Below are 18757 nucleotides of genomic sequence, written 5' to 3' on the forward strand. Positions count from 1 at the left end.
GATTCCAAGCAACATGTGTCCAGCTGAATGAACTTCTAGAATCTAATGGGGTATTTATATGACCTTGAATAATAGTGCTTGGTAACTTAGCAGTAAAAAAATGATGGGAAAAATAACCCCAAAAGGGAGCAGGTGATAGCATAATCAAAGTTGGCAATTATAAAGGAATAACCATGAGTTGCTAATCAGGAGATGAGGTCTAGAAATTAGTGATGAAATGGAAGGAAACCAAGAACAGGAAATTAGAGTAATGTAAGGTTGAGGCAAAAGAGAGATGTAGGCCCCTGAAACAGAAAAGATGAGGAAGCATGAGCTGGGATTTTCACAGGATCAACAGCATGAGTCACAAGGTCTCTAAGGATGTCATCTTGGAGAGAGATGGCAAAATTGTCAGCTATTAGTAAAGCAGTAAAATGGATTTGGTGTTTAAATGTATTAAGAGCGACTATTTGATGGTGAGGGGAAATGAAATATACAAATTCATGATGTGAATGTTTTGAAATAGTGCATATAACCTCAGAGAAATTTTTTTTCCCCCTTACTTAAATCTACTTCACTTTTATTTTAGACACAATGGCATCCATTTCTTTGGGCATCTCATTACAGTTACTCTTCCATTCTGTCATCTTTAATTTACAATGAAGATTTTCCCTTTGCTTTCAACTAGGTTCAGGTCCCTCTTATTTGAAAAGAAAAATGCTGCCCTATTTCTCTCTGCATGTTTACTTCTCTAGTTCTTAGAAGTAAATGTCTCATCATTGAATTTCTGAAATGAGTTTTCAGCTTTAGTTCTTTCTAGGAATATCTAAATTTATCCATAGCCAAATCCAGATTTTTTTTTTCAAGTTTCATACTACTTGCCTTCTTAACATTTTTCCATTGATTATCCACTCAAGAGTTTTGCTCTGTTACCTTCTTTAACTTGGAGTTTTACTGTTCTCTCTGATCTTTTTTGAGCACTGTGAATCTGTTCTGAGCACACTCATTTAAAGCTTTGTATGTTATTTTCTCTCATTCTATATTTATCTTTTACATATATTTTCATGTTTCTAACTTTAATCATTGCATTACATCCAATGCTTTATCTTCATTCCTTTTATTTCTTTCTACAATTTCCTTTAGAAATGATTTATTTTTATTTCCGTGACATCTAACTTTCACGAAAACTTTTTCATCTACTTTCATCTACTACATCTATTTTTCATCTACTTTCTGTCCTAACCATTGTGTCTTTTTGTGTTACCATGATTCTTTTGTCCTGACAAGATTAAAACTTACTTTAGACATTCTATAGGTTTTCATCAACTATTTCCACCTGTCTATAAATCTTGCCATTCCTTATCACCAACTGTCTCAGGTTTTCCACTTCTTTCCATTGTGACTCTGAGCTCAGAGCTGACTTAGCTAGTGGATCTCAGTAACCACTTTGATTTATTAATTTTGAGTCTCCCCTCCCAACAAAATTCACATTTCATCTCTCAAAAAAAGAAATCTTTGACATGTATAACTGTTTTAAATATTATTTCTCTATACATCTATGTCTTTTTCTGTCTTGCATATAGGGTTATCATTACCATCTTTCTAAATTTCATATATGCATTAGTATACTAAAGTATTGGTGTATTGGAAAGTATTGGTGTTTATCTTTCTGGCTTACTTCACTCTGTATAATGGGCTCCAGTTTTATCCATCTCATTAGAACTGATTCAAATGTATTCTTTTTAATGGCTGAGTAATATTCCATTGTGTTTATGTACCACAGCTTTCTTATCCATTCGTCTGCTGATGGGCATCTAGGTTGCTTCCATGTCCTGGCTATTATAAACAGTGCTGTGATGAACATTGGGGTACACGTGTCTCTTTCAGATCTAGTTTCCTCGGTGTGTATGCCCAGGAGTGGGATTGCTGGGTCATATGGCAGTTCTATTTCCAGTTTTTTAAGGAATCTCCACACTGTTCTCCACAGTGGCTGTACTAGTCTGCATTCCCACCAACAGTGTAAGAGGGTTCCCTTTTCTCCACACCCTCTTCAGCATTTATTGCTTGTAGACTTTTGGATAGCAGCCATTCTGACTGGCGTGTAATGGTACCTCATTGTGGTTTTGATTTGCATTTCTCTGATAATGAGTGATGTTGAGCATCTTTTCATGTGTTTGTTAGCTTTGGACTCTATGGGAGAAGGCGAGGGTGGGATGATCTGAGAGAACAGCATCGAAACATTTATATTATCAAGTGTGAAACAGATCACCAGTCCAGGTTGGATGCATGAGACAAGTGCTGGGGCTGGTGCACTGGGAAGACCCAGAGGGATGGGATGGGGAGGGAGGTGGGAGGGGGGTTCAGGATGGGGAAGACATGTAAATCCATGGCTGATTCATGTCAATATATGGCAAAAACCACTACAATATTGTAAAGTAATTAGCCTCCAACTAATAAAAATAAATGGAAAAAAATATTATTTCTCTATCTTCACTTCTTAAAAACTTTTCTACTGTATTACTGTATATTTTTCAGGATTCAAAATTGACTTGATATACCTTTTTAGATACTATGTTTATTTTCAGGAAATATTTATTACTGCTTGGAAATATTAGTGAAAAGTGTCTTCCAATACCTTATCTATATGCTTACTGATGAGTTTAGAGGGGTGGGAAAGGGCTTATCAATGATCGCTATGTGTAAAAGTTACTCAAACACCAATTTCCAGGTAATATTTCATAGACATATAAGTGTCAAAATTCATATCATAGGAATGAAGTACAGCATTTAAATATTCTACCTAAAGTTAAAAAGGGGCAGGTGGCCTTGCCAAAGGGAAAGGTGAACCATAACAGAGCAAATCAGCTGAATCCAAAATATAAATGGTCCTTGAAAAGTGGGGCAGGAAGCCTGATTTTGAACAATGGAGATTTGAGGTCTTTTAAAGTGTAGCTAAATGCAAAATAGAAAGTGTATATGAATTTAGTTCAGCTTGAAAAATCAGTTTATCTCCTTCACTGACTCCCTTTTTATTTGGTAAGGCCTCATTCTTTAAAAAATTAAAATGTAATCTCTTTATGCTAAAAAGTATTTTTCTACCTACAATAACAACAACAACAACAAAAAAGGTATAGAAAGTCACAGTATGATATCAGAAAAGCTGGTTAATCTTCCATGATGTATGATCTCTAAATGAAGCTCAAGCACTCTAGTTTTTTTCCCATTTTAGGCACTAGGACCTACATTGCCTCTCTTAATTTAGCTTTATATCTCTATGAGCATAAATAACTTTCTGAAAAGTGTCTTTCCATGGCAAAGATCCAGCTTTGTGTGGTATCTTGGTGTTCAACAAGTACACCTGTTAAATGGTCTTTGATTGATTACATATATGTGTATATGTGTGTGTGTGTGTGTGTGTGTGTGTGTGTGTGTGTGTCTGTGCATTTGGAATATGTTCAATAATATATAGAAGGTCTTGAATGACAGTTTAACATCTTTGAAATAGCAAAAGTATAGCATAGCTTAACACCATCTTCTAAAGCATATTTTGTATCTGAAGTCAAGGTGACATATAAAAAGAAAGGAATTTGATTTAATAGAAACAGTAGAAATACTGATTCAATCAGGGTGCTAGTTCATAATATTAATATACCATGATGATTAAGTAACTCAGAAATACCACAATAATTCCCCACATCACAGCCACCTTTTTCTATTAATACAAGACTCTGAGAGAGGCATATTAACAAATTATAAGGACAAATGAAAGCAAACTGCTGTGTTTTATTTTCCTTTAGTAATTTTCTCCAAAATTCTACTGCAATCACTCTTCTTTCAAAGATAGTTATGTCTTACCTGGTTTTTTTCCTATATGTTTCTCATTTCTTCACCTCTAAACACAAATCTTAGATCTTACCTCTCCCACTGAAAAGAAGAACGAAGGGCCAGAAGTGATGAAGATGCCTTCTGCTTTCATTGCAGGTACAAGCTAGTGAAGGAGAAAGAAAGCCCAGAAAGGTTGTGGCACTTCTTTTTGTAAGAAGGAGGCCCTGGGCCAGGCCACCAAAGCCATGTTGAATGGAGACCAGTGATAGTTGCACAAAAGTATAGGACCTTGTTCCTAATTTCTTGAGAGATCCAACCAGTGAAAACGCAGTAAAGGGTAAAAGAGAAGTTTAAGATATTTCTCTGTTTGCTTATAGAAATCTCCTGTTTGTTTTGACATGGGAATATCCAGAACAGGTTGATATGACTGACGTATAAGATGGTTTGGGGGTCATGAAACCAATTAAAATTTTCTGTATAATATTTTAAGAATTCCAAATCAACTCATGAGCACTAGAAGTCTAGGCTCTTGGAGCCTGTGTTAAATATTTCATAGGAAAATGCATACATTATAGGGAAACATCAAGTGTTATAAATTGAGAAAACCAAAAGGGAATAAAAAAATGGAACATTCACTTAAGAAAACAACTGTTAATCATATAAATACAAACTAATATGTTTATACACATATATGTACATATTTATTAAAATGAAATGATGGGAAATAAGGCAGGGTATAAATAGATACATAAAATAAGGAATTAAATATAAACCTAACATGTTATGGAATTACAGATGCAATGGAATGTTTCTTTCTAAAGATTTTTCTCCATATTTCTCCACTGTTGGCTGCGCACACACATAATTGTTTTACATAATTACTTAATATTGCAAGGTCAGTTCAGTTCAGTTCAGTTGCTCAGTTGTGTCCAACTCTTTGTGACCCAATTGACTGCAGCACACCAGGCTTCCCTGTCCGTCACTAACTCCCAGAGTTTACTCAAACTCATGTCCATTGATTTGGTGATGTCATCCAAACATCTCATCCTCTGTCGTCCCCTTCTACCCCCACCTTCAATCTTTCCCAGCATCAGGGTCCTTTCAAATGAGTCAGTTCTTTGTATCAGGTGGCCAAAGTATTGGAGTTTCAGCTTCAGCATCAGTCCTTCCAATGAGTATTCAGGACTGATTTCCTTTAGGATGGACTGGCTGGATTCCCTTGAAAAGTCAAGAAGGAATCTAATGTAAAACTTAATGATAAAAAATAACATAACAACACCTGAAGAAACAGGTCTTCAATATTAAGAAATAATAAAGATATTTCTTAAGTTGAAACAGAGACAACAACCAAGATGCCCTACATCTTTATTTGCTTAGAAAGTTCACCTCTGAAGTTATTTGTGGGGATTAAAACTTCTCTCACCATAGCACTTGCACAGGTTTTGTGCTGAAGCCCCTACTTTCATGACTTATAGAGACTTAAAACTAGCAAGTTTTAAGCATTGCTGTTCGCATTTTTCTCAGGTAATTCTTTATTTACCCATTTGTGTCTGCCATTAAACAGTGACCTTCATAAGGGTCACTGAGTCCAATTCATCTCTTATTATCAGTTCCTGGCATTTAATGGATACCAATTTAATACTTGTTGAATGAGTGCATGACTGCAATGAAAGAATACCTTTGAGAATCATCTACCAAACCACTATAAAAAAATTAGAAAGTAGTATTCAAGGTTATATTCTCTCTAGACTCTCTTTCTTTGAGCATAGTGTTCCAGTATCTGTGGTTGCATTCTTTTTATACTTTCAGGAGCCTCTAAGAAATAGTAAATACATCAGGACTTGAAAAGTGATTTGGGATTGGCATGTAATACTTTGTCAAAACAAAAATTGCACACAAATGAAGACAAAAGGAATGTGAAGAATCCCTCTCAGTAATAGAGGAATATACCACATTCCTCATAGGGGATGAAGGATGTCAATTAATATATTCATGAAATGTATTCAAACTTTGACAATACTGTATTATTTTGCCCCTGCTTTGGCATGAAGTTAGAGACAGTATATTGGCCTATGAGGTATTCAATTACTATGTGTTTTAGGTGATTCTAGTGAAATTGCTCAGTTACTATTCCTGATATCTAAAACCCTATAGGGCTTTTGTCTTTCTTACGTTTTACAGATAAACTAACACAATGTTACTAACTCCACTCTAGCAGAGAACAGAGTGACATTCTTGATTCTCTTTTCAACCTATTGCCTATGTAAGAGAATTATGTGATATTAATTTTTGTACCAGCATGGAAATTTTTTACTATTTCAGGTTTTCTCCAGCATATCTGATAAAGTATCTATATAATATTCTCTTAGGGAAAGGATAGGAATAGAGGAAGTGGCAAATTTATTGTAAAAATTGCAACCCAGATCTATGCTCCAGGGAAAGAGTCAAAGAACCTTAAAAGAAAATGATTGATTCAAATTAGTGGCTTTTCACTGTTTTTCATATATTTAAAATATAAGAATCACATTTAATACTATGTCTGTAACAATTTAAACATGTTCGTTCTTCTCTTACTCATACTCCTTTATTCTTTCCCCACCAAATTTGGAGCTTAGTTTTCCTGTTAGCCTTATTTCCCCCAAAATGTTTTTTGAAACTATTCAGACATTTATAGTACCTTGAAAGTATATTTTTCAGCAGAATCTAATTGTTGTGTAAAAACATTTGTTTTCTGTTATTAACACACCTGTGTGTAAACTAATTCTGTGATCACTACAATTATAAATTAAAAAACTTTTGGGGACTCAACTCTACCCAATAGTCTTCTACCTATTACTGAAATATCAAAAGTTAATTGGAAGTTAACTTGTAATATGTATTCTTTGCACATATTCCTGTCAAGAACTTCTATGTCTAATTAAGACAATAGGGATATTTGTGTTATGATGATTTCTGATATTAATAGTATTTCTATAATATTTCAAACCACTTTTGAATGTGTTTTTTTTTTAATCTGTTTTTAAATTCTGTATCTGTAAGCTTCTGTGAATGAGGGTATTTTCACTGTAAAACAAATTATTATCCAGAGAAATGTTTTTTTTTTTTTTAATGCAGCATTTGATTTTGACAATTTTAAAAATTTCTGGATCTGGGATAGCCTTGAAAAGTATTTTCAGGGCTAGATCACCAAGTTAATACTCTAAAGGCAATTTTCTTGGTTGTATCATATGAACCAACAAACACTTCACTGCAGCAGAACTGAACTCATATGGGGATGATAGCAATTTGAAATGCTATCACTGAATCTTAATTTCCATGGAGTCTCAAAAACCAGTGAAAACAATTTTCATTTCTTCCCATTGCTAGATATCACATTTAGATATGAAAAATCTATATTCATTAAAAATATATCAAGCACATATATGTAAATTACTCTTAAATTATTCATAGGTTTCTCCCTTCAGTTTTGTAAGTAGCGTTCTTTCTCTACATTTGGTTTATCATTCCCAAAGGTTTTCAAGGTGTTAATTTTTTACTCTCCATTTCAGTTTAATGAGCAAATAAGTTGTTATTTACCTGACATTCATACAAATGTTGCTTAAATTTGGTGGGTGTAGAGTCTTTTAGTTTTATTAAGCTGAAAAATATTTTAGCTGCAAAAGTGATGCCTGCAGTCAGTTTTGTCTTATTTGGCTATATTGTAACAGTTTGCCAAATTACTACTGAAAATTGAATAAACTCTGTATTCAAGACAGTTTTATTTTGAATATGTTTTTATTGCTAATTTTGTTGCCATTCATCTAAGCCTCCTGCATGGAAGTATTGCAAATTTAAAATAATAGGAGGGAACAAGGGATAAAGAAGGAGAGACTTATTTTTAAGACTAAGACTTTTTTCATATTTTGTTTTGTGTTTTAAGTATGGAAATCTTTGCTATATTTATACCTGGGGGAAATAACATTTGATATGATTACTGTATTATATTTGTATTTTTTGAGACAACATAGAGAAGAAAGTACAGACCTAGGTTAATAAAACCTGTGTGCAGTTCCCTTATCAGCCATGTGACTATGATCATTAACCCTGAATTTCAGTTTCTATAGTTGTGAGTTTTAATATGTTAAATGGCTGATTTGACCTACCCACTCAATATAATATTTGTATTAGTCATTTAGTACATTTGAAAGCAGATTACTATTAAATAAAATGTATATTATACTCATTTCTTTCCATATTTTAACTCTGGAGTATATTAAAAGTATATGACAAGAAACATATTGAATAAATAAGCATGTCTGTCTTGGCACCTAAAATGCTTCCTTCATAGTATAATATTCTTCCCATCTTAACAAACAACTGACTAGTCATTTTAACGTCATTAGTAATGCTAAAATTTCTCCTTGAAAAGTTAAATAATGCAACACATTTACCTCTCAGTTAAAATATTTATTTTTAATAATTTTAATGCAATGTCCCTTAAAGACTTAAAATTCATCATTTTAATACAAGTATAGGTATTATCATGCCTGCTTCAACCTAGATCTAATCAGTAAAATATTAATAGTTGGATTTTTTGCTACAAAGTTTTCCATTTTTGATTTATAGAGCTTGTAAATATGAGTGAAAGTTTCTTCAGGATTAATATACTTGGGATTCCAGCCATAGCTCAATTTGGTTGTAAAAGTCCAATACATTTATTTTATACAGCATTCTCAGGGGGAAAAATAATCAATTTTTAAGATAAATCAAAACAATATGTATAAAGAAAATACACATATTTTATATAGTTTAGCATCTTCATGGAGAAATACAAAATGTGAACATAGATCTTTTCTATATGCAATCTCACTTTCTCTTCTTGTGTATGATTGCTTATATATATGTATTCAAATATGCACAGAATACACACCCTTTTGCTTGAATGAGTCAACGATTGCCATATTTTTCTAGACTTTAGTCACTGCTACTATGTGACAGCTGAATAAAGCTTCACCAGGCATAACTTCAGAAGACTAGATCTGGTTTAACTGAAAGCATGAATTTCTGTATTGTAATATAAATATTATATTTGTTGAAAGAATAGGTGAAAGAAAACATGGATTGTGTACCTTCTGTGTTTTGACATTTCATTTATTGACATGTTTTATTTCTACATATTCTGTCTGGATTTTCTTTCTATATTTTAGTTTCTTCCACAGTCCTTCTATATTACAAGATTACTAAAATAAGGTTTGCTTTGTATGAATTCATTTTTTAAGATGGCATTACAAGATAATTTATGTAATTCAAACTAGAATAGTCAGCCATTTAGCAATCTAAGTGGACAGAATTGAAAGTTATACTGTATTTGTGTATGCATTCATAAATTACCTAGTGCTGTAGGTATAATAGTGAATAATAAAGATCTCTGTCCTCTTTGTGCTTAATGTCTAATGGCACCCAAATATATGAATAAAAAGTAGAATTGTGAAGAAATACAAGTGTAGATTTGCCACTCTAATTCATGCAATGAAGTAGAGTGTATGGTGGAAAAATCAGAACATAGAAGGCTTCTTGAAGGAAATGATGTTTGTGATATCAAAAACAGGAGCAAATTAAGCAAGTAGAAGGCATTTCAGGTAGGGAGTAGTGTGTATATTTTGGAAATTCTTCCTAGTAATTTCTATGAATAGCCAATTTTTTACAATAAAAATCATTTTATTGAAAACACATACATATATTTATAAAAGACATTTTTTGTTGTTAGTATGAATGTTATTACTGCTTTTATTAATAATATACATTTTTGTGTTTACCTGAGTTTATCTATAATTTCATTTCAGCTACTTGTTCTGGACTGAATGGGGACAGATGCCCTGCATTGGAAAGGCTCGCTTAGATGGCTCAGAGAAGGTTGTCCTCGTGAGCATAGGAATAGCATGGCCAAATGGTATCTCCATTGACTTTGAGGTCTGTTGGATGTCTTAAGCGTTTAAACTGCATTAAATGCAAACTTGCTTTACTCCATTTTTAGTGTTCTCTTATTTTCTTTGTAAAACACTTAATAAAAAGCAGCTTGTAATATTACTTTTCAATTGATCTTAGGAAAATAAATTGTACTGGTGTGATGCTCGAACAGACAAGATAGAGAGAATTGACCTTGAGACTGGTGGGAATCGTGAGATGGTGCTGTCAGGGAGCAATGTGGATATGTTTTCAGTTGCAGTCTTTGGGGCTTACATCTACTGGTCTGACAGGTAATTTATTTTTTCATAAGTATTTGAGTCTCAAAATGTTATTTTAGTGTCAGTTGCTTTACCCTTGTAGGATTAGCCATTTCTTAGCAAGGTCACAAAAAAAATCTCACAAAACCATGTAATTTCCACAATAAAAAGGCAGTTGCTCTTGCTATTCCAGGCTCAACCCTTTCAATGTCACAGACTAATGTTGGTTTCTTTCCCTTCGGCTGGGCCATCTGTTATCTTCAGCTTAAACAACTGGTTTGGTTTGAATTAGTTAAAGATTGTTGATCATGTATGTTTGACTTCTTGGCAGAGCACATGCCAATGGGTCCATCAGAAGGGGCCACAAGAATGATGCCACGGAAACCGTAACCATGAGAACGGGTCTTGGAGTCAACCTGAAGGAGGTTAAAATCTTTAACCGAGTAAGAGAGAAAGGTCAGTGCTCTTATATTATCAATACATTTTATGTTATTTTTTTCTCCTATTTTTTTTAACATTTATTTATTAAACTTAACTTAGGTATTAATTTTCATAAGTCCCAAACCTCAAGACCCTCTTTTTTTTTTACCCTCTAATTTCTAATAAAAATCATATGCTAGCCTAATGAAATTAATTGATAATCATTCATGGACAGATATTTTTGCCTAGACAGTGCATGTACCTGGACATGTTATATACTTGGGCTGTCTTCAGTACAGGTTTAGACTAAGTAATATAGAAACATTTGATAAGTACATATATTTAACCTAAGTATACAAAGCACAATTAGGATATTAGCAAAAAGCAGCCAAAACGTTTTTTTTTTTCCACTTTATTTAGAACTGACTAAACATGCTGCATTACTTGGACCAAAAGGTTGTCTTCATGTCAGATTATATTTAATATGTAAAGTGATGATGGCTCCGGAAGGTTGCTATTAGTGTGAAATGTGTCTATAGTCATCATTTCTTTAAAATATGTTTCTAAACTGGTATGACAGTGACTTAGATATTTTTTAATATCACTTCCACTAAGATAATATTCATTTTAAGCGTCCATTAGAGTAAATTATAATTTTCTTGACATCAAAGAAAGGTATATAACATTAATTGTTTTGAAGAGGATGATGGATTTATAGAGGGGAATTAGTCTAACATAGAAATCTTAATAGCATGTGACATGTTCACTCAAAACTGGAGTAAAAGACTTATGCCCAGTATACTTAGGATGTGAGGCACATTGGAACCATAGATTCCTTTGATGCCTTATATGCTTCACAGACATAGGTAGCGCTTCTTTGTTTTTCTTGGTGAACTCAATTCATGTTTTGCGTGAATTAGTTACTTGCTCCAAAGATTACAATATTTGAAACCTATTGTAATCTCAGTATCAAGTTTCAAAAAAGTTATGTACTTAACTAACAGATTAAGGTTAACTCTTAATAATTCTCTTTGGATGGTCAGGGAAGCAGAAGAATGTGAAGTAATAAATCTAAGGTTTTAAAGTGGAGTGACTAAAAAAGACACAAAACAGTACTTTAGAGTGTTTGAATTTTTTACTGACCAGTCTAAAATTAAGAATAAAATAACCCAGAATATTCAATGTTTTTTTTTAAACATGTTTCTAAGAAAAAACTATATGGAAAACGAAAGAAAAAGGCACAAACATGTGTGTATGTATCGTTTTCTTCTCTCTAGGGACCAATGTTTGTGCCAAGGACAATGGGGGATGTCAGCAGCTCTGTCTTTATCGAGGAAATTCCCAGAGAATTTGTGCTTGTGCCCATGGATATTTGGCAGAAGATGGAGTTACATGCCTCAGGCATGAAGGCTATTTGCTGTATTCAGGGAGAACAATATTAAAAAGTATACATCTTTCTGATGAAACCAACTTAAATTCACCAATCAGGCCATATGAAAATCCACGTTATTTCAAGAATGTTATAGCCCTGGCTTTTGACTATAATCAAAGAAAAGGTACCAATCGAATCTTCTACAGTGATGCACACTTTGGAAATATACAGCTTATTAAAGATAACTGGGAAGACAGACAAGTCATTGTTGAAAGTAAGTACAACACTTTTTCTTAAAATAGTTTAGTGGAAACAGGTATCATTTGGAGTAGCAGAGAAATTAAGAGTGGTGATTGCATGTAGCAATTACATTTTCCTAGAGTTTTTATTCAAAAACAAGTGCAACTATATCATCCAAAACCCCAAAAGTCAAAGAAGCAATTAATTGCTTAGCATGTACAGCATGAATATTATGATTGTTAGCTTCTAATCATGGAACATTCAGTGTATTCCTTTATAATGTTTATCATAAATGTTTGTTAAAATTAATGGAAAATAATTTTCAGTATTAAACTTACTAATTTTATTTTCTTCTAATGGGAAAAATTATATCTTTATGAATATCTATCTAATTATATTTGGTGAATTTTATTTTCTCAAATATCAGAGATTATATTTGGTTTGTGTGCATATATATGTATATAACATTCTTGATGAGAGAATGTAACTAATGATTAATGTTTTTAAGACATTTTTAAAATTTTATAGGACAGTCATTTTAATATTTTATGGGACTCAAATGTAATGTTGTATGAACTATCTATATAATTTAGAGAAACCTCTTCCTGTCATCCAACTTTACAGGAACTATCTTCCTATTCCTCATTTAACATCTCTACATGATTTCCATATATTCCTTACTTTCCCAATTTTACTTTATTGAGGTCAATCTTTTGTCATTACTTTTTAAATTTCAAAATGATACATAAATTTATTGTAAAATGTTCAAGTAATATGGATTTTAAATGAAGTTTTTGCCTCATCACTGCAACATCAATTCCATTTACTTACTTGTGACAGCTGTCATGCCTCCAGAATTTTTTATAGGTATGTGTTTCATTTGTAATTATAAAAATGGAATGATCTGTATGCAATATTCACCTGCTTTTTTTCACTTAGAATATATCTTTAAAAGCTTTCACTTAAGTATATAAGGCTCTATCTCATTATTCTGAAAGCCTGTATCTATCCTGTGTCTGTATGCCAAGTGGCTTCAGTCCTGCCCAGCTCTTTGCAACTCTATGGACTAGAGCCCACCAAGCTCCTCTGTCCGTGAGATTTCCCAGGCAATAACACTGGAATGGGTTGCCATGCCCTCGACCAGGGGGTCTTCCCGACCCAGGAATTAAACCCTAGTCTCTTATGTCTCCTGCATTGGCAGGCAGGTTCTTTACCACTAGCGCCTCCTGGGATGCCCCTCTCTCCTGTACTTAGGGTAAACCAATTTATTTAACCATTTTCTTATTGACAATCATTTAGGTTGTTTTGGTGTCTTATCGTTACCTACAGTGAATGTCACGATGAACATCTGTGTGCATAAATGTTTTTTCACACATGTGAATATTGCTTTTGTATAGAATCCTAGAAATAGAACTGCAAAATCAATGTGTTTACTTTTTATAATTGGTCAAATTTCAAGAAAACTATATGAATTTATATTTTCATCAATTGTTTATAAAAAAGACCTATTTTCCCTCACTTTTGACAACAATGATTTTATAATATTTACTATCATGTAGTTAATATATAAAAGAGTCAAATTATGTTAATATAAATATATATTAACTAGAGAGATAACTAGATAACTAGAGAGATCCAGTATCTACTTATATATTTTATTCATGTGAAAAATGGATGCTTCATGTCAAACTCTACTATACATTACCATCCCATGCTAGGCCTGCTATAGTTTATTTTGTTCTTTCAACATTTAATATCTTCAAAATCCTTTTGGGTCTACTCAAATCTGACTCAGCCTTTCCAAGTCAGTTCAAGTGTGTACTTTCAAGTATATACAAATACAAAATATTATTTCTTTATTCTGTAGGATATCATACTTATTGATAGTTTTAATAACAATTTGTATATTCTAGCACAAATATACAAATAGCACTGTATATTCATGCTATTTTGCTTTCTAGTATGTGTGTAAATATGAAGATACAACTATAAGTATACTGATCATAGAGTTCAGACATTTGAGAGTTGTTGATTCTTTAGTTATATCTCTATGAAGTTTATATTATAATTCTCTTTGGCCCTCCCTCCATTTTCTTAGACTAATACAATTCAGAGTTGAATGTGCTCATGTTGCACATGTAATCTATTAACTTTTTCATTTTCTGTGCTCCAGATTCCTTGTCAGACATTTTGGGTATAAACGTAAAAGCCACAGCTTAAGGAGAAAACTATAAGTAAACAAGCTGTTGAAATTTAAAAATTTAAATTTCTATAGAAATTTAATAGAATCTCTAGGATACTAAAGGTCCAGAGAATAAATAATCTGTCTGGGGAAGGGCAGAGGATACCACTGAACTGAGTCAAGGAATCTAAGTGATCAAAAGTATGTTCATAATAATACTAGATATTTGCCTTTTTTTTTTTACAGTGTTAAAAATTGCACCAATGGTGGAAAAACCATTGTGGCTAAACTGCTGATACCTTAGCATTAATCAAGACAGCAGCACCAAACAGTACTAGTAGTCATTGTATTTTTCACTGCCACTTATTAGCAGGGGGGGAAAAAAAAAGCTAGTTTAATTTAAGAATGTCCTTGAAGAAAAGGTAAAAAAATAATTTTATTAAATTTTAATCCTTCCTAATCCTTCAGATTACACCTCTTTATTATATGCTGTGATAAAATACAAATAGGGAACTTCTATGGCATTCTTAAGTCCAATGTCTGCTAAAGGAAACTGTGTATTTCTGTCTTATGTAAGTCCATGGTTCTTTTAATTAACACTATTTTTTACTTGAATGAGGAACAGACAAACTATGATTATTCAAACCTGGTTGTGTGGCATCTGAATACAATGTCTATGATTCCAAGGAAAATGACCTACATTATTTGTTGCAAATAATAAAAATCAAGCTTTCAAGTAAAAATTAAATTTTTGAAAGGGTTGTATCTACTATAGTAAGCTTGATAGCTTCCCAATACTTAAAGGCTTTTCTGATGAGATGAGTAGTGATATTACTAGTGATCTGGGGGGTTGTTGCATACTGAAATTGTCAGCATTTGGAAGATAAGCATAACTCAGGGAACAAACACTTTCCTAATGACATGATAAAATCATGCCTGGGTAAATGATCCATTCAGAGTATAAGATAGACCAATGAATTTAACGTAATAAAGTATGAAACATTCATCATGATGGTTTCTGATTCTACATTGAATCTAACCTTTAAGTAACTATCAGTTTTCATGTGCTGTAGTATAAAAGCATATTCAGAATTATCTGAAAGGCTATTAAAACCCTCCTTCCTTTTTCAAACTTCTTAGCTGTGTGAAGCTGGATTGTCTTCATAAATTTCAACTAAAATAACACAACAAATTTGATGAAGTAGATGTGAGAGTTCAGCTGTATTCTAGTAATCCAGTCATTAAGCACATTGATAAAATGATAAAACAATGCTTTTCCTCATTTAAAAAATGCAGCTATTTTCATAGATGATGGTATTTATATTAGTATGCTATCATTTTTGTTTTTAAAAATATATTCAGTTCAGTTCAGTTCAGTCTCTCAGTCGTGTCCGACTCTTTGTGACCCCATAAATTGCAGCATACATATTAAAACATTTTTCAGTTTAAATATCTAACAAGGTAATAAATAATACCTCACATAAACAAAATTTTTCCTAGAGTCTTCAATATTTTTTAAGAGTGCAAAAGTCCTCAGAACAAAAATGATTGCAAACTACTCTTCTAGACTAAAGGCTCAGAAAATTTAAGAGTAAAAAATTAAAAAGCAAAGAGTAGACAAGGAATGGCACATCATTTGATATCATTAGAATATGTGTTGTATGGCATGAATGGTGTGAGATGAGGCTAGCGTCCTAGAAAGTAGTCCAATATTGAAGGATTTGGTTTGTCAAGAAAAAGGTATTAAAATTTTTATTGAAATGTAATTAAAAGTGTACCATTCAGTAGTTTTTGGTATATTCCACTATAAATTTTTTAAATTAGGTAAAAATATGTGAAACATAACATTTGCCATTTCAACTATTTTTAATTGAACAATTCAGTGATGTCAATTACATTCATAGTATTGTGCAACCCTCACCACTACGCATCTCCAAAACATTTCTTTCTCTTTAAAGACCAACCTCATTGAAGCAATTATTCCTCCTCCTTGTATTCTCTGGTAACCTTTCATCTATTTTTTTCTCTATAAGTTTGGCTATTGTATATATTTCATATAAATGGAGTCATACAATATTTGTTTTATTGTGTGTTGTAACTCACTCAGAATAATATTTTGAAGGTTAATTCATGTTGTAAGTATCAGAAGTTGATCTGCCTCATTATGGCTGAACTATGTTCTCTTGTATGTATATGCTGCTGCTGCTAAGTCATTTCAATCATGTCCGACTCTGTGTGACCCCAAAAACGGCAGCCCACCAAGCTCCCCCACCCCTGGGATTCTCCAGGCAAGAATACTGGAGTGGGGTGCCATTTCCTTCTCCAATGCATGAAAGTGAAAGTAAAGTTGCTCAGTCATGTCCAACTCCTAGTACCCCATAGACTGCAGCCTAGCAGGCCGTTCCGTCCATGGGATTTTCCAGGCAAGAGTACTGGAGTGGGTTGCCATTGCCTTCTCCGTGTATGTATATGATGTATTTTATTTATCCATTTATCTCTTTATGGATACTTGATTTACTTCTACCTTTAGTTATTGTGAAAATGGTACAGTGATCACTGATATACTAATATTTAAGACTAGGAGTTTCAATTTTTTTTAGTGGATGAAGGGAAAACAATGGAAAGCTTTAAGGCATGCATATAATAGGATTTCTGTTTTATGAAGATAACTCTGGTTATGTTATGTTTGATAATATTTAAGAGATGCCATAGGAGTTTGTTGCTGTGTTACAGATCCCATTTATATAGTGGTAACTTAAATTGAAAACAGCTTAATCAAAATATATATGTACTCGGGTTCAGTTGTTTTCTTTTTATTTTGTTGATAGTTTCCTTCACTATAAAAAAGCTTATTAGTTTGATATAGTCACAATTATTTTCACCTTTATTGCCCTTGCCTGAGGAGACAGACACACACACACACAAAAAAAATGTTTTTTTTTTTAACTGGGTCAACTTCATTACTATCAATTGGTCTATTAAAATTTTCTATTTCTTCCTAATTTAAGTCTTGGAAGATTGTATATTGATAGGAATTTATCCATTTCTTCTAGGTTGTTCAATTTGTTGGTGTATAATGTTTTGTAGTAATCTTATTATCCTTTGTATTTCTGTGTTGTTAGTTGTAAGGCTAGACTGAGATTTTTCTTGGTTCTTGGCATAGACCTATATTACTATAAACTTCCCTATTAGAATTGTTTTTGCTCTGTCCTGAAAATCAGGACTGTTGTGCTTTTATTTTCATTTGTCTCAAGATATTTTTCTATTTTCTCTTAAATTTGTTCAGTGACCCAGTGATTAAGAAGCATGTTGTTTGGCTTCCACAAACTTTATTGAGACTTGTTTTGTGGCCTAACATGTGATTTATCCTTGAGAATATTCCATGTGCACTTGAAAGGAATGCATATTTTGCTATTTTAGGATGAAATGTTCTCTAGTTAAATTGATCTGGTCTAATATGTCATTTAAGCCAATGTTTCCTCATCACTTTTCTGTCTGGCTGATGTATTCAATGATATAAGTAGTTATGTTAAAGTTTCCTCCTCTTACTGTATTACTGTTTTTTCTTTTTATGTTTTTCTTTATGTATTATCTGATTTATGTATTTAGGTGCTGCTATGTTGGGTGCATAGATATTTATAAATGTTATAGCCTCTTGGTTGATTCATCTCCCTTTTTCATTATGTGATGCCCTCCTTTTTCCCTTGATAAAGTCTTTGTTTAAAAGTATATTGCTACCCCACCTTCTGTTTGTTTCCATTTGCATAGCATATACTTTGCTATCCCTTCACTTTGTGCATTTTCAGATATGATATGATTCTCTAGTAGGCATTCAGCAACACTTTTAATTGGAGCCTTTTGTTCATTTAAAGCGATTTTTGACAACTATGTACATAGTGCTCTTTTGTTAATCATTTTCTGGTTGTTTTGTGACTCTTTTGTTCCTTTCTTCTTGTTCTCTTTTTGTGATCTGTTGACTTTCTTTTGTGTTATGTTTGTATTTTTTTCTCTATTATTTTATCTATGTATTATCAGTTTTTTTCATGTGGTTCATATGTAACAACCTACATATATGTTTAAAGCTGATGGTTGCATAAAGTTGAGCACATTCTAAAAGTATTACATTGTTACTGCCCCTCTTTTATAATTTGTGTGTTGCTTTTTTATTTTAGATGTAAAAATTTTTGCTACTTTTGTCTTTTAATCTTCATACTAGCTTTATAGGTAGTTGATTCAATACCTTTACTACATGTTTGGGGTTTACCAGTAGGATTTTTTCCAGTATTTTTCTTATTTTTCATTATGTCCTTTTCTTTTCTATTTAATGATGCCCCTTTAATATTTCTTATAAGGTCAGCTGAGTGATGATGAACTCTTTTTTTAGTTTTTGCTTGTCTGGGAAACTGTATCTCTCCTTTAATTATGAATAACCACTAGAGTATTCTTGAGTATTCTTATCAAAATTGTTTTTTTGTTGTTTTTTTCCCCACCCACCCCCCCCCTCCCCAGCACTTTGTATATCAAGCAAGTTCCTTC

At 32.6% G+C, this 18757-nt stretch overlaps 1 protein-coding gene across 1 annotated transcript in view; it reads left to right on the forward strand.

Annotated features, from left to right (window-relative positions):
• The window catches only part of LRP1B (LDL receptor related protein 1B), a 2064747-nt gene that overhangs the window by 1496431 nt on the left and 549559 nt on the right, over nucleotides 1–18757 (forward strand). The window contains 4 exon segments of the mRNA XM_070476260.1: nucleotides 9627–9753; nucleotides 9889–10040; nucleotides 10339–10463; nucleotides 11705–12073. Of these exon segments, the coding sequence (XP_070332361.1) occupies nucleotides 9627–9753; nucleotides 9889–10040; nucleotides 10339–10463; nucleotides 11705–12073 (773 nt within the window).

This window comes from Odocoileus virginianus, chromosome 13 (genome assembly GCF_023699985.2).
Source record: "Odocoileus virginianus isolate 20LAN1187 ecotype Illinois chromosome 13, Ovbor_1.2, whole genome shotgun sequence".
NCBI classification, from domain to species: Eukaryota; Metazoa; Chordata; class Mammalia; order Artiodactyla; family Cervidae; genus Odocoileus; species Odocoileus virginianus.